Source organism: Coenobita brevimanus, chromosome 18 (assembly GCF_032717465.1).
Source record: "Coenobita brevimanus isolate Jiangsu-jjx chromosome 18, ASM3271746v2, whole genome shotgun sequence".
In the NCBI taxonomy this organism is placed as follows: Eukaryota; Metazoa; Arthropoda; class Malacostraca; order Decapoda; family Coenobitidae; genus Coenobita; species Coenobita brevimanus.
The window spans coordinates 23,650,686-23,673,102 of NC_136971.1; the positions used below are offsets into that span (position 1 = coordinate 23,650,686).

At 41.2% G+C, this 22,417-nt stretch overlaps 2 protein-coding genes across 2 annotated transcripts; both read left to right on the forward strand.

Moving 5' to 3' along the window:
• Positions 1–11,945: 11,945 nt before the first annotated feature.
• Positions 11,946–14,558, forward strand: LOC145391432 (cytochrome P450 2L1-like). Its single transcript, XM_080266044.1, has 4 exons — positions 11,946–11,980; positions 12,923–13,056; positions 13,335–13,573; positions 14,385–14,558. The coding sequence occupies exons 1-4, from the start codon at positions 11,946–11,948 to the stop codon at positions 14,556–14,558; spliced, it is 582 nt and encodes a 193-aa protein (XP_080122170.1).
• An 84-nt stretch (positions 14,559–14,642) lies between these two features.
• On the forward strand, positions 14,643–20,688 carry LOC145391433 (cytochrome P450 2L1-like). The gene is made up of 6 exons (XM_080266045.1): positions 14,643–14,648; positions 17,093–17,210; positions 18,948–19,128; positions 19,672–19,789; positions 19,882–20,026; positions 20,504–20,688. The coding sequence occupies exons 1-6, from the start codon at positions 14,643–14,645 to the stop codon at positions 20,686–20,688; spliced, it is 753 nt and encodes a 250-aa protein (XP_080122171.1).
• The last annotated feature ends 1,729 nt before the right edge of the window (positions 20,689–22,417 follow it).

A 22,417-nucleotide genomic window follows, 5' to 3' on the forward strand; every position in this document is an offset into this window, starting at 1 on the left:
CTCATGCTCGCTCCAACCCTGCTTGAGTGAACACCTTCTGCTTTCTTGTTCTTGTCCCAGTCACCATGGCCACTGCTGTTGATGCTTTCACTGACTCTGTCATTACAAAAAAGATTACAAACATTTGAATGAGGTCAAGCTTCACCAAGTGGCCAGTAGGTGGCATGACAGATGAACAGATGAGCATCGACTTGCGCTCCCACCCTGGCCTGAGTGTTCGAAGCACAACTTTTGAAATCCAATCACGAATTTTGGACGAGCAGGCGAGTCCAGTCGAGGTACGAAATATCGAAGTACTATTAATCGAATATAGAGGGCCTTCTTTACAGGGTTAGAGTTAGAGCAGCTGTAACATCTGAGTCTGGGCGTTGGTCGGATGTCTGATCCTCTTTTCCTCTTGACGATCACATGTCTTGAGAAAGCGTGACTGAACCCTGTGGGAATGTTCCTCATGTCCTATCTGATACATCCTAACAGGAGAGTATCATTTATGGATGGAGGGATGTGCAACTGTATTCTCGTGTGATTAGGAAGCTTAGTAACATCTCTTCCTTACTGGTTTATTCCAGAATCTGCTCCCTTGCTACATTCTTGAGTGTTATTCATGCAATGAATGTCGATATTAAAAAGTTAAAAGAAGCAGAAAAGAGGATATTAATGGGTGTATTGGAAATAATTAGTAATGGAACAGGCATTAGGGAGCCTCCTTAGCCAACGAGAGTAAAGGCCTTGGAGACACACACAACATTTTCAGTTTGGAAATATTAACCAATAGAGGGAAGTGTTTGCTAATTTTTCCAGCCGCGATAGCAACGTTGGTATTGTTTTCAGTTTGTCTGTCTGTCTGAATGTCTGTTTGCACGATAACTTCTCAGAAAATTTTACAGGTGTGTATTAGGGATGAAAATCTCAGACGAGTTCGAAATTGATGAAAGTAGGTCAAGGTCAAGGCTATATTCCGAGCCGTGCTAGACGTGTATCGGCTCCCGGCTGGTGTGACTCCTCCCTTGGGGAGTTTCTAATTTTGTCTTAACCCAAATTTTTCGTCGATTTGCAGCTTATGTAATTTTGCTGAGTGGCAGAAAAATACAGTACTATGGGTCTACACCCTCCCCATAGCTCTTCTATCACAACTAGCATCATAGGCTATTCTAGTGTTAATTTCCTGTTACTACTCAACATTGAGGATGGAAAGATGGCAGTTTTAGGCCAAGTTAGTGTAAAAAGAGTAAAACAGAATGTTGATATAATAATTCGTTTTCTAGGAGGCTTCGTAGCACCTCTATTAGCTTATTAAACCAACAAAATCTCTTGAATGTAATTTATGTCTCACTAAATCGACATCAATAACGCAGAGTATACTGAGCTGTAAGTCGAAGAATGAATCAGTAAGGAAAAATTGTTACGATATCTCCACAGCCAGTTATCATATGTGCTCGTACTTATAAGATAAACCTAGATATGTAGAGTGTACAGTTCCAAGAAGATGAAAGGGAAACGTTACCTCAGCCCTGGTAAACACGCAATGGGTTGCTTCTAGCTGACAGGTTACTAACCATGGGAGGGGGAGAGAATGCAGGGGAGGGTAGAAGGAGTGGATAGTGATAGTGGGGGTGGTGGATGTTGAAAGGAGGGTGAGCAGAGGTGGCAAACTCAGAGATGGTGGGGTAGGAGGAGGAGGAGGAAGAGGACCAGCAGAGGAGTGATAATTGTTGCCATATCAGCATTACCTGCCTCACGTGAATGATCTGTCCATTGCCAGATGTCTTAATCCCGTAAGGGTTGGCCACAAACAAATCACCTCCATGTCACCCTGTCCCCTGCTATGTCATTCCCTTTCTCGAAGCTCACACCCTCCTCTCTCATATACCTCTCCACTCCGTCCCCCCATCTGATCCTTGGCCTCCCCCTCCCTCTCCCCCCCTCCACCTCACTCACATACTCTCTCCTCGTTAATCTCTCACTCTCCATCCTCCTCACATGGCCAAACTACCTCAATGTGTTTCTCTTAACGCTTCCTATCACATCCACATCCACACCACAATGCTCCTTCGCTTCCTCATTTGTAGCCTGTTTCTCCATGTGACTCCACATGCTCCACTCAAATAACTCATTTCCACTGCTCGCACTCTTGCCTTCTGTTTCTCCAACAAGGTCCAAGCTTCACTTCCATACGTTAAAGTTGGTATCACAATTCTGTCATGTAGTAGCTTTTTCACTTCCATGCTCACTTCCCTGTTTCTTACCACTGCTCTCAAGGAACCACCAACTTTTCTTCCTTGTTGAACCCTTTCAAGCACTTCACCCTTTAAACTTCCATTTTATTCATCACACTACCCAAGTACTTAAATGCACTCACATTTTCCATTTCCTCCACATCCAACCTCACTGTACATTCACTGACTTCACTTATCTCAAAGACCATAACTTTTCTCTACATTCACCTTTAGATGCCGTTTCTTATACACTCTCCGAAACTCATCCACGAAGACTTGATGCTTCCCTTCGTCTTCACATAACAACACAGTATCATCTGCAAACAACAGTACAGGGAGTTGCCAAACACTGCCCTCTCTCACTAGGGCCACTCCAACATCCACTGCCCTACCTTGTATCTCTTTTTTTACCCCATCCATATTCAAATTGACCAGCCATGGAGACATGACACTTCTTTGTTTCAATCCAACCTTTAAACAGGAAAATTCAATCAGTTCACTACCCACACGCACCGCAGCCTTAGCACCCTCATACATACTCTTCACGACCTTCAACAACTTCCCATCTACTCCATATATTCTTGATACGTTCCACAATCCTTGTCTATCCACCCTGTCATAAGCTTTCTCCAAATCCAAGAAGGCTGCATACAACTTCTTTCCCTTCTCTAGAAACGTTTCCACTAAAGATCTAACAATGACTATCTGATCTACACTACCTCTTCCCTGCCTAAAGCCTCCCTTTTGTTCTCGAACTAATTCCTCTGTTATTTCCCTATCTCTGTCAATAAGTACCGTACCATATACTTTTCCTGTTGCACTAAGAAGGCAAATGCCCCGGTGATTACCACACACATCTTTACCCCATTTCCTACAGGGGAATAATTATACCTGTCTTCCAATCCACCGGGACTCTAACTTCCTCCCAGGCCAATCTGCAATCTTCCACATCCATTCTACTACTATCTCTCCCCCATGCTTCAGCATTTCACCACCCACTCCATCAATTCCTGGGGCTTTCCCCATTTTAATTCATTGCTTCCACAACTTCCATCCTACTGATTTCTTCCTCTCTTCTAACATCCCTCCTTCTCCCAGTCATTCTCCAGCCACTTATACTTGCATTACTTTCATTCTCTATGGTCAATAATGCCTTAAAGTGTTCTCTCCATCTGCTCACTTTTTCTCCCTTCTCCACTAGCAATCTACCATTTTTATCTTTCACTCCCCACCTAACTTCTTTGGCACCCTGTATAACTTCTTTACCTATTTCCAAAACATTTTCTTACATTCCCTCCACTTTACACTCAAGTTCCCTCCAAATTCCTCATCCACTCTCTCCTTACGCTCTCTTACTAATCTTTTTACCTCTTCCCTCCTGTCTACATATAACTCTTTCTTCCATCTCTCAACTTCTTCCACGCCTTTGTTTCTCATCCACTCACTATATGCTTTCTTCTGTTGTGCCACAGCCTTTCTGACCTCTTCATTCCACCATGCTGTTCCCTGCACCCCTTTTCGTGTTTTCTTCATCCCACACACCACCTCACATGCTGCTCAGATTTCTTCTGTGAATATCTTGCACACACCTTCCAAGACCCCCATCTGCTCCAATCCATATTTACCCAATCACTCCTCCACTTCCCTCTTTTATTCTGCCTTTTTTCCATCCTCTTGTAACCTTTCCACTCTCCTTGCATGCACTACTTCCTCCTGTCAATCCCTTCTTCTATTTCTCCATTTCATTTGGATTTGTATTCTGACCTCCACCAAGTGGTGGTCAGAAAGTCCACTCCCCCAACCGTTACACACCTTCACAACCTTTCATCCACACACACATAATCAATCATTGGCCTCTGTTCATTCAGTTCAACACCCATCTTTCTCATCACTCGCAGCGTATACATATGGATCATTTTGTGCCTGAAGAAAGTATTGGCTATCACCAACTCCCTTCCAGCACAAATGTGCACTAAAGCGCTGCCATTCTCATCCATCTCTGCAGGTACACCCCACTCACCGACTACTCCATCCACCTTCACATTCCCTACTTTTCCATTCATATCTCCAATCAAAAACACTCTCATTCCTTTCAAACTTTTCCATGCACGCTTCCACATTTGACCAGAGCTCCTCTCACACTCTGCTTGCACTATCTTGCATTGGCGCATACACGCACACAATCGCCCACATTTGTAGTCCAACTTCCAACCTTACCCACACAATCCTTGGGCACCGATCCATACTCTCTCATATTCTCCGTGTATCTGTTACTCACAACAATACACACACCTTCTATTGACCTCTCATTCTCACCTACTCCTGCACATATACCTCATCTACACTCCAATTCTCTCACACTCTCACCTCACCATTTAGTTTCAGTTAATCCACATTCATCCATTTTTGCATCCTCAAGCACCTGGACAATCTCTCTCTCTTTCACCTCATCATTTGCACCCCTTACATTCCATGTAGCTATCCGTAACACCTTTTAGTCAGTCCTAGTCCGAGGCTTCTTGTTTGTATTTTTAGTTAGTTATTTTCTGGGAACGGGCAATAACCCTCCGCCAACCCACTTGTTGTCTCGTAGGGAACACGTGTTGGTTGGTTATAAGGTTACCACCCAACGTTGTAAATGCTTTCCTGGTTAACAGGAAATCATTTGGCTTGCCACTCAATGTATAGCTACCCTAAAAACAGAGTACCACTACATTAATTGGGTGGATGATGGACGTCCGCACCTACCACGTGAATGATATTGGCATAATATCGAGCTGTTGTTTGTGTAAGCTCTGGGAATCAACTTTTTAAATCAGCCAGCAATATCTTTAATCACAATGTGCAAATGTTAATGACTCATACTCGCTGAATAAGATAGTGATCGTGGACTGGTGGGAAAAAGAGTGGGGTCAGGAGGTGGGGTGATTGTAAGTTGCCAACAATGGTTAATTAGTGATAATGTGTAGGATATTATATTCCTTCAGCCCCATGGGAATTCTGAGGGGATCAAACAGAAACACCATCCTAGCCTGAGCACATTAGATATGAATTGCTTCTAGATGGTTTGCTTCAGTCGAGAAGGAGAAAGTGTAGTGTGGGAGGAGGGCGTGTAGGGATAGCCGTCGGAGGTGCTGGATGTGGGTAGGGTGGGAACTCGGAGTTGCCATTTGGAAAGACACGAGTTTTCAATTTCGTTTTACATTAATTAAGACCTTCATGTGACCATTCACTTAACTTATTACAGTATGATGCAATCCACGGAGAAGACATGTGAAAGTCAAATGACCTTCAGCATGCAGCTCTCAGCATACATCATATGCATAACAGTGCATGTGAGCATGACTGTGTGTGACTATTTGTGCATCTGAGTGTGTATGTTTGCGTGTAACAAGTCGGCTGAGTGCCGGTACAGTTGTGTGTTCCTCTCGTTTGTCAACTGTGAATAAACAATTGATGGTATAATATCTTCATATTTGGTTGGAACGTGTCTGGGATATGTTGAAACAGCCAATGGTCTGTTCTTGACTGTTACTGCTTAATGACTGAACACTCGAATGGTTATATTTTTGTATATGCGATAATTGGCATTTTTCATAAGTTTCAGCATGATGATTAATAAATACGTTAATATACTTGTATGTTACTGATTGTGGACAGAATTATTATAATTCACCTCAAGTGAACAAACATTATATTGTGTAATATTATATTTCTATAGAAACGTGTCTGGGTTATGTTGAAACAGCTAATGTCTGTTGTTGACTGTTACTGTTTCATGATTGGGTGCTCCAGTAATTATATTTTTGTATTTGCGATAATTGGCATTTTTCAAATTTTTGGCCATTTTAATTAATAAACATGTTTGTCTACTCGTATATTATTGCTTGTGGACAGTATTATTCATTATAATTCACCTCAAGTGATATGCAAACACATTATTTTCATGTTTATAAAAGGGAAAGACCCGTCACTCATAGTCAACTGTTCAAAGAACAAGCCAGTAAAACTCTTGCTTGTACAAAAGTGGTATATATAGAATTTTCTGTGGAAAGAATTAACATTTTATTGCACAGTATAAAGGTATAAAGACAAACATTGTCTATACTTTTCGATACAGTCACATTCGTCACTGGAATCTAAAAACAGAAGAAAAATGGTAGAGCAATACAGGAAATCAAACCTTGCAAGGAACCCTATTCACAACTGCCACCAACCCCACTATCACCCAAACTACCCTTCCCTGCTTTCTCTCCCCCTCTCACGGATAGTAACCTGTCAGGCAGAAGCAACCCACAGCCAGTGTGCCAGGGCTGAGCTAGCGTACTTCATCTGCTTGAAACTGCACATGAGGAACACTCTAGTCCCACTCCTCTGGCGAATTCTTTTGTATTGTGGGGACAGTTCTGTCAGCGTTATTGTGAATCTTGAGCTTGTAATATGTTAATCTTGAGAACTGGTTCTAGTTATTGTGTAGTCAAAGGTAGGAAAAGTTAAAGATGGATACAGGGAGTTGATCTTGATTTATTATCTTCAAAGAAAAGTTTAAGTTGAGCAGTGTATGTATTACACAGGAACGTAATTTACTATCTACGTCTCGTTGGACCCCTCTTCTTATTTACTCTCTCCACAACCTTTCGATTCTATGGCTAGCCCCTGTCTGACCTCTCCTCCTCTTTCTTTCTGTATATAAGAACTTCCATCACGTGGGCTACACTGTCGTCGAAATGTTCTAGAAACCTGTGTGTGTGTGTGTGTGTGTGTGTGTGTGTGTGTGTGTGTGTGTGTGTGTGTGTGTGTGTGTGTGTGTGTGCGCATGTGTGTGTGTGTATAGTCATGAGGCGCTGTTTGTAGGCTTTTTTGCTGGTGTAAGACATTCCAGAGAGATGCTAACATCACTTTCTCTGGCCCCTAGGTTTGACATTGACCTAACCTCTAGACTATATGATGTATATTGCTAGTTATTATGTAGTACGATATTTTACAGTCCTGACATCTCTCGGTCATGCCAGCTGGCAATCGTCCGACAGCACTCGTCAGTGACACACTCTAATCTATTAATACAAAATATTGATTATAATATTGTATAGACATAATATTCATGATAATATTGTACTGATCTAATAGTATTCTTGAAACATAATACATTTTAACCCGTTTGCACACGATGACGCATTTGTCATCATAAATGTGTGGCTGTGACTGTACTCGTTGATGCTTTTGGCATCATTATAGCATAATTTTCGTCAGAGGAAAAGTTTTTGGCTGATCGGCGTCATTTTTGGAGGCGTCATAGCTTCCCTGCTCCTCATCAAAAGTAATGAGTTGGCAACTGTGGGTCCTGATACCAGCAAGAGAGGGGACAGGTTATTCAGTATCAAATGAGCTGTGAGTGGGGAAGGTACTGCGTGGTTTTGTCCCTTTAAATTTCCACTCTTACCCCCGTCCCGGCCATGCAACATTTTTCACTATACCAGTAGTGCTTGTGTTTAGTGTTTGGGCACTGTTGTGATTAGATGTGGTGTTTGCAATAGGAAATTTGGTGTTTGTGAAGCAATCCTGGTCGTTATCAGCTGTTGGCCCAACAAAGATTGTCCTACTGTTTCTAATGAACTACACAGCCTCTACCCTGCACCAAATGTGAGTATTCAGTTATAAGTGACTGTGAATCATGTCAATGTAGTGTCCATATTTAGTGTACAAAGAATTGGTGAAATACAAGCAGTAGCTTAGAGGAAGGCAGGAAACTGCCCTACAGTCACGACACAGCGTGGGTACGCCATGTTTTTTTTTTCATTTTTCTCTATGAGGCCTAGGATCACTGTTGTGGGCTCAAATGAATGCTAATTAAATTGTGCATAGGATGATAAAGTAAAAGCATAACAGTGAAGAGAAAAGTTTTTCGCTAGCGCTCCTCGAAAAAAAAAAATTTGTTGTCCCTCGGAAATGGGTTTTACTTTTTCGTTTATTACTTGAACACCATACCTCGCATCAAACTGTGAGCTCCGGCATTCGAAAGCTAGTAAAATTCTCTTTCCAATGATTGTATAACATTTAGAGATTGATTAGTAAACGTTCGACTTATGATGTTGGGAAGTAAGATGTATGCTCTTGAATATTTTTTCACACGGCCCTAACATACATAGAGTGTGTTTTTTGTGTGTTTTTTGTTTGTCATGTAGAACAAACATCGACGAATAGGAATATGTTGATTTTGTGGCAAAATAAATATGTTTGGGTGGTGAAAATAAGCCGAGAATGCACATTTTTGGAGAGTGCGGCGGTCGGGGGGGGGGGGAGGGGAGAAAAGTCGGCACGTCATATCCCACAAAAACTTATTAAGTTACCTGCGCGTGAAAGGTTTAAACAAAATTTATTTACATAACTGAACAAATGCAGTACAGTTATACTGATTATAGAATATTGTATAACATATTGTAAAATGTGTATGCATGACAGACATACGCATGTAATTGTGCAATGGTAATACTGCTAGGTCATTATATTGCATATGAAGTTATCCCTTTAGTAATGTCTAATATTTCACCTAACTTGTATGATGATTCTAGTTATACAGAATTGTAGTAACACTGTATGAATTGTTACATAATTGTATTTTTATTGTTCATAGTTGTATTATAATTGTTACATATCGTATGTAGTTACATAACCGTAGCAACTTTAAAATAATTGTATTAACATTGTAATAATATTGTAGTAACATCATAGTAAGACAGAACTGTACTAACATTATATGAAATGTTACACACTAATTGTAGTGTATAAAATTGTATTGTAATTGTTACATATCGTTTGTAGTTACATAATTGTAATAACTGTAACATAATGCAATCGTTTTCATTATATAATTGTAGTAACTGCAATAATATTGTAGTAACTGCAGTCCTGACATCGATAATCTGGTCATGTTGTGATCGATGACAGTGATGATGTGCCTTGCCACTGGTTCGTGGAGAACAATAACTTGCTCTTTGTTTCACTTGCAGAAGGAGTTTATGCTGTATTTTGGCATTTGTATTAACAGTTACACCTATTTTCGTTTGCTTGTTATGTGATCTTACTGTATTTTATTTTTCGGTATATTGATTTTCTACAGTTTGTTTTTCTTCGTTTATCTACGCTTTTTCGGTGTTGTTCGAGGTTGCATAATTGCTGGTCAATTTCCTTGGGACCCTTTTTTAAGGCTTAGTTTATATTGCACATATATTAATGAAAATGATAATTTATAGCCCCATATTTTGCTTATATATATATATATATATATATATATATATATATATATATATATATATATATATATATATATATATATATATATATATATATATACAACATTAACTATATACACTCATTTGTTGTTCATTTGCACCTATCGTAGGCAAGGTATGTGTCAGCACTGTGTGGAAATCTTTGTCTTCACGATTGTGTGGAAAATGTTGTTCATTCTTGCTAATGCTATTTGTGTTGGCCATTTTTTTTTTCTTTTCCTGGTTTTCCTTGTAACTTAATTTGTCTGTTTCCACTAGGTAGCGTTAATTAATAAATGTTTAATACAGTTCTTTTAATCGCTCACAGAGCAACTGTGATAGTATATTTTCTTTATGTAATAATGTATAGCTGTATGTATGAAACACGTATTTTATGTAGGTATAAATGGTAACACTCGTTGGTAGTAAAAAAATGCTATAATAAATGAATGAATATATGCAGTGTAGAAAATTTATTGTTGGTGCAAGTATTTAGTGATTGAATTATGCAGATAACTGAAGTACGTATATGTATGTAAGTTGCAACTATACAGCACGTTTTATGTGTTTGTGCAGGAGGTGTTGTCTATCACTGTGTCTGTTTCTGTGTATCGTATAAATGAAGTAACTATGTAACTCACTAATTTTTACAATAATGGGAAAGGTGTGAGTGGTGTTGCACGTGGTAATAAGCATTGTCCTTCACGGATTGATTGACGTGTTGTGGGTTGTCAGACACACGTTGATAGGCATGGAGTCGTCTTAGCAAACACGCATGGTGACGTGAACTTCCCAAATTGGTAGCTGTGGAGAGTAAATGAGTAGCGATGAGTAACTTGAGTGATGATGAGTGAGTAAGATGAGTTGTGAATATGGGCTTGGTATTCGCTGTTGTTGTTTTGACCTCTCGCACTCCTGCGTCAGCGGTGGAGGTTGGGGGGCGGTAGGAGAGAGAGGAGGGTGAGGTCAGGTGGTTGTGGGTCGTGAGTCGTGTCTCGCTCTTCGTTTGTTTTGTTTTTCTTTCTCTATGTATTCTCAGTCCTTTTTTCTTGTGATTTACTCGTTGCGGGATGAAGACTGCCGCTACTTGTAGGTGTGTGTAGAAGATTATGGAGATGTCTTGTAGACTTGTTACTTGACGTTAATCGTAGAGATGTCTCGTAGCTTGTAGCTTCTAGCTTGTATTTTGTAGGAATGCACTGTCGATTTGAAGACGAGGTTCGTACTTCTGCTGCCACCAACTATATATGTGAATCTTGAGCTTGTAATATGTTAATCTTGAGATTTGGTTCTAGTTATTGTGTAGTCGAAGGTAGGAGAAGTTAAAGATAGATACAGGGAGTTGATCTTGATTTATTATCTTCAAAGAAAAATTTAAGTTGAGCAGTGTATGTATTACACAAGAACGTAATTTACTATCTACGTCTCGTTGGACCCCTGTTCTTATTTACTCTCTCCACAACCTTTCGATTCTATGGCTAGCCCCTGTCTGACTTCTCCTCATTCTTTCAGTATATAAGAATTTCAACACATGGGCTACACTGTCGTCGAAATGTTCTTGAAACCTTTGCGTGTGTGTGTGTGTGTGTGTGTGTGTGTGTGTGTGTGTGTCTGTGTGGTCACGAGGCGGTGTTTGTGGGTTTTTGTGCTGGTGTGAGACATTCTGGAGAGATGCTAACGTCACTTCCTCTGGCCCTTAGGTTTGACATTTACCTAACCTCAAGACAATATTATGTATGTTGCCAGTTATTATGTAGTAAGATATTTTACAGTCCTGACATTATCAGCGTGTAACCGTGCGTCATTTCTTCATTTCCTACTCCAACTGCCACACCTACACCCACACCGGCAGAATGAGCCTTCCCCACAATACATAAGATATGGTCAATCAAAGGACCATTTAGAGGTAACGGGCAATGCTTGTGAGTCACTCTCTCTCTCTCTCTCTCTCTCTCTCTCTCTCTCTCTCTCTCTCTCTCTCTCTCATCAGGTGGTTAGTGGGAAGAGGAGTTTGATCCAGAAGAAACATTATGTGAAACAGGGAATGACGTCAGAATACAGGTGTACACTGTAGGTTACTTGTTGTTATTAGTGTTAAGGTTGAGTGATTTTTCTCCACCACCGCTCCTACCCCTCCCCTATCGGCCATCTTTACCTCCCGTGGCACCTTCTATGAACAGAACGTCAAATTACAGAAATGACATCGCCATCGCCAGTTGGGGAATTTCGTTGTTGGCAGAGAAGACGTCACTGTTTTTATCCTCAACAGTACTAGGATGTTTATCGGGTGAGGTATATGTCTGCAGGTGTGTGAGGAATACTGTTGGTGGGTCAGGTGTCTCAATGGCGCTCATGTTGTCGATAGGTGCTAATAATTGTACCGTGTGTGCCTGCAGGGATATGGGGGCTGCCGGTGGTGGGCTGGCTGCCGTCAACGTCAGTCTGCCTTAGCGACCAAGTGATGAAGCTCAGGAAGGCGTATGGCGACATTATTATGTGAGTGCACACACACACACACACACACACACACACACACACACACACACACACACACACACACACACACACACAGTGCATTCCTTCACGACAAGCATCATAATCTAGTGTTGATCTCTTTTTACAGCTCAGAATTCAAGATAGTGAGATGGTAATTTTAGGCCAAGTTGGAATGAAATGAGTATGGTACTATGTGCCCGTAGGAATTCATTGTAAAACAGCATTCAAGATGGACAGATGGCAATTTATGTTTAGCTTAAGTGAACAAAGAATAGTTTTAATGGATTAGACCATCCTTTTTTTTTTTTTTACAGTATTAGAGAGTTTGCTTCTAAGGTGCTATAACAGAGTGGTCCATACACAACCCTCCTCTTTCACTCAGCCAGGTGATTGATTGACTGTTGCCAGAACGGCTCAGGCAACGCTGTCAGCGTCTATCCAGCGTCATGTATTCGTTTCCTGTCCCGCGGCCACAGCCATGCCCTCACTCATAACACATAAGATACAGTCAGGCGAGGAGTGCTGTTGGTGGACCACCCTGTATTATTTGAGACCTTTTACCAGTTCTGTAGATGATTACATTGGACTGTGGATGTCAGTGAAAGTGTTAAGAGAAATACTTTTTGAGATGGTTTGGCCACGTGGAGAGAACGACTAGAAGACTATGTTTAAGGTGAAGTGGAGAAGAGAGGGGGAGACCAAGGATGAGCTGGAGGGAGGGTCAAAGAGGAGAGATGGATGGCAAATGGGGTGTGAGCTGGTGGGAGGGCAGGCAATTGGCAGAGGATGGCAAGACGTGGAGGAGAATTGTTTGTTGCCAGTGCTTACAGGATTAATGTGTCTGACATGAGATAGATAAACAGATAGATAGAAAGACAGACAGATAGATATAGATAGATAGATGGCTAGGTTACTCTGTGACTCGTGATTACTTTCTTACAGGTGGCGGATTGGATGCTTAACCTGCGTCTTCCTCTGTGATTACGACACGACAAAAACTGCCCTGAAAAGGTTGGAACTCTCAGACAGGCCCACATTCTTCACTTACTCTGTGTATAGCCCAGGCTCCACAATAGGTAAGGATAGATAGAGGAACAAATAGGTATATATGGGAATGGTCCATTGTGGGTAAGAACAGATGAACAGGTGTTCATAAAAACAAACGTGTACGAGTATCAGGCAGAAAATTAAACTTGGGATTCTAGAATTTAATAATGGAAAGGAGATGAAGAAAAGACCAAGAATTAATGGGACTCAACGTTAATACTCTTCGACTATATTCAGTTCAGGCCATTACACTGAAGAAGAGAATGAATCAGTCTCCTAACACCTTTTCTAAATATTTCCACCTCAGGCTTGATATTCAGCAACGGGCACCCGTGGCAAAGGAACCGCCGCTTCACCCTCCGTCAGCTGCGGGACCTCGGCATGGGCAAGACGGCACTGGAGGATGCGATGCAGGAGGAGGCGAGGCAGCTTGTGCAGGACTTCAAGAAACACACAGGGAAGGACCAGCCACTGCCTCTGTCCCTGGGTGTGGCTGTCCTCAACATTATATGGACGATGGTGGCAGGTGGGTTGCGGTGGTGGCAAGTGGGTTGATGTGACAGACGGGTTGAGAGGGTAACAAGTGGGTTGATGGGGTTGAACCAAAGTTCTTGGAAAGGGTAAGGTTTGGCAAGAATGAAGTAATTTGATTTTAAAAGATATCTGTGGAGGTCATACGGCAAAGTCAAATATTCGGCCCTTAAACTAGCTGGTAAAAGCAGGTGTTGCACTTTCTGAGTCCTCCTTCTTCTTGTTATTGTTAAATGTGTTGAAAATTAAACAAACTTTTCCCTTTTGTTAACCTTTCTTAAAAAAAAAAAAAAAAAGTCACCTACATTTCCTTGCTGGATGTGTCGATGGAAGGCGTTACATGAGAATATTTTGTGATAGTATTAACACACACACACACACACACACACACACACACACACACACACACTCGCTGGTGCAGTGGTAACGCTCTCGTTTGCCAACTGGTGGACGGGAGTTCGCGCCTCGCTCAGGTTGCGAAAAGTTTCACTGACGAAGTGGGTGGTTACTGTCGCCCTTGAGCAAGGGGACGGGTGTGTGCGTGTGTGAAGGTCACAGCCTTGCCCTTAGATCGGACTATATGAGCTCTCAGCTCCTTCCGGGAGGGCAAAAAGCTGACGATCACGACCATCAAGTGATCCTGACCGACCCGGTGAATTACACACACACACACACACACACACACACACACACACACACACACACGCAAGACTACGACAAGGAAGGATGGGAACAGGTCAGAAAAATGGAAAGCAAGACTGAGTGTTGGCAGGGGACGGTCCTTCAACATTTGCCCGCGATTGTACATTGTTCTCAGTGATTGCAGGCAGCTTCCTTCGATCTTATAATTATCTTCTTTCTGTTCTACGACCTACTGACCACTCTACCAGATACACACCATGAACTGGACGACCCGAAAGCCCACGACTTCATAAGACTCATCAGCATGACCGTCGACCATCTGCAAGGCCCCGTGTTCCTATTCAACATCTTCCCGTGACTCCAAACGTTGGCTCCAAAGTTTCTCAAGAAAAGGCTTGGGTATTATGCTATCAAGAACGATCTGAGGAGAGTCCAAGGAACGATGAAGGTGTGTAATAAGCATAGATTATAATTTAATTAAGCTTCGTTTAGTTAGGTTGGCTTATGATTGGTTAGGTTAAGTCAGGTCAGGTTAAATGTGCCTGGGTTAGGTTAGGTTAGGTTAGGTTAGGCTGGAGTGGACTAGATTATGTTAGGTTACATTAGGATAGCTTTGGTTAGGTTAAGTTAGGTTAGATATTAGGGCAGATTCAGCTTTTACTCAAGTAAAGAAAGTCGAGCGATGTATATGGTTTTTGTCCAAATAAATTTGCTAAGTGTACCAAGCGTAATGAAAGGAGTTAACTGAGAATATATATATATATATATATATATATATATATATATATATATATATATATATATATATATATATATATATATATATATATATATATATATATATAGGGTGTTCAGCACTTATAAAGGAGTTAAAAAAATGTTGGATATTTAGGTGGGCAAAGTATGCAATCGATTCCACTTTACAAACAAATTATTCAAGCAAAAATTTATGGTTTTTTATCAACGCACAATCGTGCCTCAGTACCCCTGCATTCGGTAAATCTAACTGATCTGATAAAGTGAAGGGTATGGTGAAGAACGGTAAAAATAATCAATGTGGTACAAAAAGAAACAATGTTTTTGAGCTATACAACAAGCATAATCAGTTTATTTCATGTGGGATTTTTTGGTCGAGTCGTAGAGGGCTCTGTGGTGCTGCGCAATATGGAAGATCAGCTGTTGTTCTTCTTCATTCTTCATCAGATCACTGTTGTAGTCCATTGCCAGTTTGACTGCCCGCTCAGCAGTGTCACTGACCACTTTGAGGTGGGCCATGACAACAAGAATGGGGCACAGGTTACTGACGCTTGTCGGAGTACCCAGCCCCAAACACTGGAAGAGGTTTTTCGACTTCCGGGTAACAAACTTAGAGATTCTCAGATATGATGCCTTATCAATCGTCTTCATTTTCAAACGATGCAGACCCTTCTTCCTCGGCAGTGCTGTGGTCATACTTTTCAGAATTTCCTGTTTTTCCTCAGCAGAGACTTTGTCAGAATACATGGCTAGTGGAGCCAGTCCTCACTGAGGTACCAGAGGTGTCTTTTGACTTTGTCCAGTGCCGTCTTTGCTACAACGGGATCCACCTCTCTGATTTCTTCAATATTCTTCAGGAGATTGAGGTTATCGATTGGAGCATCGACAGCATTTGGAGCACAAACCAGTGCATCACATAGATGGTGACAAGGAAGACACAGATGTGTTTGATGGCCTCCTTTTTATGCCATTTGAAGGGGAAGGAAGCTGCATCCTTCAGTTGATTTTTGAAAAGGAAGATCTTGAGGCAGATAAGGCCTTTGGCCATCCAACTTGCTCTGTGATAGGCACCTGGATTGTGAAAGGTCATCCGTGCTGCACGCTTCTTGCCTAGGAAAGCCAAAGAAAACTATTGGAGCTCAAGGTAGTCATCAAGGGATTGTGCACGATCCATGAGGCTGAGTAGGAAGTGTTCAATGTCCACCGCTCTGTTGGCAATCCACGACTGAGAGTTTTCATCTTGGTCATCATCGTAGGGATCGAAGGAATCTGTGTCAATTTTGTTCCAGAACTCTTTGAATCGACCGAAGAAAGGAATTTCAGGACCAGAAGAAGAGAAAAAGAGGTCAAAGATCCCTGCCACTATGAGTTCACACATGTGGTGCCTGCATGCCAAGAACAACAGTGGGACTTGGAGACCTTTTTCAATGACAAAGCAAGCTGCACTGTGAACCCGGTGTTAGACGCTGTAGTATCAAAACAGAACCCTGCAATCCAGGGCTTCACTTTCGGCCATTCATCTAGAGTCCTTAGTACTGCCGCTCCCGTTGCTTCGCCCGTTCCAGCAGGTATCTTGGGGATCACAAGGATCTTCTCTGTACCAATCCCTGTAACAACAATCTCCAGTCGATCACTGCGGCCGCTACCATCGATGTTGGGCAAGAGCTTTCCATCAACATGGAGAATCAAGGGTGTTTGTGGCTGGAATTCTTTTTTTTTTATCTTTTCCGCAATCTGTCCTTGATTCCTTCTGAACAGAGAGGAGCGATCCGACAGACAACGTGAGTTCCCCCACGTCAAACCCCGATGCGATCAAGGCGGCAGTTATCACTTGCACTGCAGCTTGCATTGAAATGAGGCATGGGTTTGAGAAGGCCAAAGAATAATTGCAGGGTATGGTTTAGTTCCCACCAGTAGTGGAACTGAATAAACACTTTGCCCTTCAAGTTCCTAAAGGTTCGATTTCTCTCTCTCTCTCTCTCTCTCTCTGTATATATATATATATATATATATATATATATATATATATATATATATATATATATATATATATATATATATATATATATATATATATAAACTGAACAAAGTCTACTCATGTCATCCTGAAAATATAAGCGAGATCCCGTGTTGCAGGAGTTCATCAAGCAACACAAAGCAACTCTGGACCCATCTCACCCCAGGGACCTAGTCGACTTCTACCTAATTGAGCTGCAGCAGTTTAAGGATTCCCCTCAAGACGATACTCTGTCAGGTGAGGCCACGATAAAAGAGACAACTGTTTATAGACAGGCGACGATCAGGGTATAATTTGTTGGTGGGGTGTGACAAGGTGGTGTTATTACCCAATAGAGGCACCACTGACACTTATAAGTTGGGTATTGTATGCCTATATATATATATATATATATATATATATATATATATATATATATATATATATATATATATATATATATATATATATATATATATATATATATGTATATATATATATATATATATATATATATATATATATATATATATATATATATATATATATATATTATATTCACAGCAAATTAGAGCAAAATGGGCATCTCTGCATCTTGAATGCAAAGGTGTAACAAGAGATAAACGAATACTATGGTGCATGTACTAGTCATGAAGAAGTGCTTCAGAAAGGATTTAGAGCTGTAGCACTGTTTTTTTCTGGCACTTAGCTACGAAAAAGAAGCTGTAAAAGACGAAAATTTCCACCAAGTGAAAGTGAATGAACTATAAAGGGGTAGTATTAATAACGAAGGGAGGCGCTGCATAGCCTACTCATTTCACTTTATCTTGGTCTAAAATCATCTTCTCTCCAGCTTGAATTCTGAACTGTTAAAATATGAAAACTATATTATGATGCTGGTCAGATTCTTGTCAGTTAAGGTGGTTCTCTTACATCTCATCCTTGGCGATTTATTTTTGGAAAAGGCTGATTAATATAAACTTGTACAGGTACGTTATATATGCCGAGTAGTCTGATATTAAAATGGTTTATATACCATAGAGGAGGTAAGCAAGGTGTTAGAAGTAAAATAAACTTCTTAGGAAGAGGTGTTAAGAAGCTTCCTTAACTGACGGGAATGCTTGCATGAATCTGACTCCTACAGTCCAAAAAAAAAAAAAAACTAAAAACAATCTGAAGACGAAGAAAATCGACTGAATTAGCAAGAAGACAGTCTAAAAGACGTAATAGGACTGGGGAAGATAATAATACGGTAATAATAATAATAATAATAATAATAATAATAATAATAATGATGGTGATGATGATGATGATGATGATGATGATGATGATGATGATGATGATTATTATTATTATTATAATACAAATAATAGTAATAATAATAATAATAATAAAGAACCTGGATATATTTTCTCAGAGGTGGATTTGAAGGTGATGATAAGTTATTCTTATTTATTCTTTCTAGATAATCAATAGTCTTTGAAAAAAGAAAAAAAATGAAGTTCATATTTTACAGACAGGTTTAAACGTAAGCAATTGTAATTTCCATTGTTTTTTTTTTGTTTTTGTTTTTTTCAAGTCAGTACATGAAAAACTATAGTTATATTTCCGAAAAAGATTTGCTGATGATCAATGACTTGCACTGGTCCTTTTCGAATTTGTAAAAGAAGAGGGAATGTTTACTTTTATAGATGGATTTCATGACGGATAACTGCATTTACTCGTACTTGTTCCCTTGAGGCAGTAAAAAAGCCCCCAAAGTATGTTTGCACTCCAGAGATTGATTAGAGGGTGATGAGTGACACATTTATCATCAAAAAATCGAAAAGATTATGATTATTTTTTCAGAGACGGATTTGAAGGTGATGACCAGGGACTTTCATTGGTCTTCTTTTGAGGTAGTAAAGAAAGAAATCTGTTTATGTTTCAGAGAATGATTTGAAAACGATGATCTGTTACACTTAAAAGTTGAAAAGAGTATATTTTTTTGTTCAGATGACGACTTGACTGAGGTGATGACCGAACTGTTTATCGCCGGCGTTGACACCACGACGTCTTTCCTGCGCTGGGCGATTAAGTACCTGGCCAAGTACCCGCAGGTGCAGGCCAGGTTACAGCGGGACATCGACGCCGTGGTTCCTAAGGGCGGCTTCCTCTACTACCACGAGAGGAGCAAGTGGGGATGAAGGTTTTGCTCTCTTTCTGTCTGTCTGTCAGTCTCTCTGTCTGTCTGTCTGTCTGTCTCTCTCTCTCTGTCTCTCTCTCTCTCTATGTGCTTATGTTTTTGCTTTTCTGTCCCTCTGTGTCTGTTTATCTTAACTTTGTGTATATGTCTTGCTGTTTTGTCTGTCTCTGTGTTTATTTCCTTAACTCTCATTCTTTTCATGTTTTGTCTGTCACTCTTTTACCTTCTTAACTCTCTGCTTTTCTTTCTGCCTCTCGGTATGTGAATCTGTTTTCTGTCTGTCTGCAGTAGACCATATATTTTATTGGCGTTAGAGAAGGTATCTGGTCTCAGGGAGCCTTCTCCTTGTTAATTACGATGATGATGATGATAATGATGTTGATGATGAAAATCATAATGACGATGGCGATGATGACGATGAAGTAAATCTTAAACACACACACACACACACAAACAAACATTCTCTCTCTCTCTCTCTCTCTCTCTCTCTCTCTCTCTCTCAATCTTTCTCTCTAACTCCTGTCCTTCCCCCAGGCTTCCCTACCTGGAGGCCTTCATCCACGAGGTCCACCGACGCGTTTCCCTTATTCCAATGGCCGTCGCACACACTGCCTCGCAGGACACACAGATCGAGGGCTACACCATCCCCAAGGTTAGTGTTCGCTCCCCTCTGTCTCTCTTTCTGTTATACATATGTACCTATCCACTTGCCTACCTATCTACCTAATCTACCCATTTCCTCAGGGCACAGTGGTACTTCCCCACCTAGAGTGCTGCCACAAGGACCCTAAGTACTGGGAGCAGCCACACCACTTCCACCCCGACCACTTCATCAACCCAGACGGATCCTTCAACGCCAAGAAAGAAGGATTCGTCCCTTTTTCTATTGGTACGTACAATAGAACCCCATGTTATGCTGTACGTTGGTAGGCGTGCATTATATGTTCGTTATGTGATGGTAGGGAAAACTTTTCCTCGTTATGCGATGGTAGGTACAATATTTCCTCGATTTGCGACGGTAGGTACAATATTTCCCCTTTATGTGATGATAGGTACAATAGTTCCTTGTTATATGGCCTTGTACAGTAATGGGGTCAATGTAAGCTATATATGCCCCCTCCACTTCACCTATTTTAAACCTTTTGGAAGGGATACTTTTTCTTCTGCCGTTCAGCCTTTCCTCTCATATTTTTGCATTTAAAAAAAATAAAAATCAAATCCAATACCTCCTGACACCCTGGAATTAATCGATTTTGGAATTCCCTTCATGCGTAAAGCTTACAGGGAATACTTTCTTTTAATATCTGTCAGCCTTTGACTCCATATCGTAGCACAAAATAAAAAAAATCCACCTCCACACCATCAGGTCGACGGTCGTGTCCTGGTGAGAGTCTGGCCAGGGTGGAAGTGTTTGTGTTCCTGACGGTGCTCCTGCAGAACTTGTCTTTCGCACCACCACCAGGACTTGAACTCACCATGGACAAGGACCCTGAAGTTCTCATCTTCAATGCACCCAAGCCCTACAGGGTCATCATCACTGAGAGGGTGTGATGGTGAAATGAAAGTGAGAGGAGGGAGTGGTGAAGAGAAACAGAGAGGGAGTGATGGAGAGGGAGTGATGAAGAGATTGTGAGATGGTGCAGGGGTAAAGAAGTGGTGAAGGGAATTGAAGAGATGGAGTGATGAAAAGGGAGTGATGAAGAGATTATGAGATGATGGAGGGGTAAGGAGGGAACGGTGAAGTGAAATAGAGAGGCGGAGTGCGAGGAAGGCTCTCTCATCCATCACTTCCTTGGACATAACAACCGGCAGGAAATGATAAGAAATGCAACATAATACCCGGAAAGAAGCAAGGAGGCTGTAATTCAAAATTACAGAAGATAGATAGACAGATAGATGGATAGATAGAGAGATAGACAGATGGAGAGATAGATAGGTAATTACACAAGTCAGAAAACTGGCTCCTGGGATACACTGCTACGTAATTCACACCACTCAAAAGATTCTTCAGTTATTATTACTCCCTGCTTGGCATTAACTAACAAGTGACTTATTCATGAACAAAGTATTTCCCATATACCACTATCATTTACTATATGCATTAATGACTATGTGGTTGTCTAGGAATGTAATAGGAAGATTGTTGGATGTGAGAGTTCTGAGAGGGGAGGGTGGAGGTATGTCTGACCACTACCTGGTGGAGGGAAAGTTAAGAGTAGGTAAGAGATGGGTGAGAGCTAGGAGGGTTAGGTGTGGCAGGGAGGTTTTGAAAGTGAGTGAGTTGGATAAAAGAGAGAAAAAGATAGAGTATCAGGAGAAATTGAAAGATGAGTGGAACGCAGTGAAAGATCGGGAAAATGGCAGTGTGGAGGAGGAATGGCAGTTGTTTAAGAGTGCTGTGGTGGAGCATGCAGAAGAGGTGTGTGGTGTGAGACGTGTGGGTGGTGGTGTAAGAAAAGGAAGTGAATGGTGGTGCGAGGAAGTAAGTATGGCTGTGGCTGAGAAGAGACGTGCATATGAAGTGTGGCTGCAGAGGAAGGATGAGATGTCATATGAAAGGTATAAGGAAAAGAGGAATAGAGCGAGAAGGGCTGTGCGTGATGCTAAAGTGGCAGCAGATGAGAGGTGGGGTAGGCGGCTGACAGAGAATTTTCAACAGAATAAGAAAATGTTTTGGAAGGAGGTGAAAAGGGTGCGAAAGGGAGAGTCTGGGAAGGAAGAACGAGTAAAAGCAGAGGATGGAGGGATGTTAATTGAGATGGATGCAGTAAGGAAGAGATGGGCAGAGTATTTTGAAAGATTGTTAAATGTAGAGGAGGAAAACGTGGCTGAGATTGTGGCAGATAGAAGGGTGCAAGGAATAAATGTGTTGGGAGAGTTGAATGATTCTTTGATCACGAAGGAGGAAGTGGAGAAGGCAGTAAAGGAGATGAAAACAGGGAAAGCTGCAGGTATGGATGGGTGTGCTGTGGAATGCCTGAAGGGTGGTGGAGTGACTATTGTTGACTGGTTAGTAAGATTATTGAATGTGTGCTTTGAGAAAGGTATGGTGCCAATTGACTGGGCAAGTGCTTGTGTGGTCCCGTTGTATAAAGGCAAGGGTGATAAGTATGAATGTACTAGCTTTAGGGGTATAAGTCTGTTGAGTGTTGTAGGTAAAGTGTATGGTAGAGTGTTAATTATGAGAGTTAGAGAGGGTACAGAGGGAGTGATTAGTGATGAGCAGTGTGGCTTTAGGAGAGGGAGGGGATGCGTTGATCAGGTGTTTGCTGTGAGACAA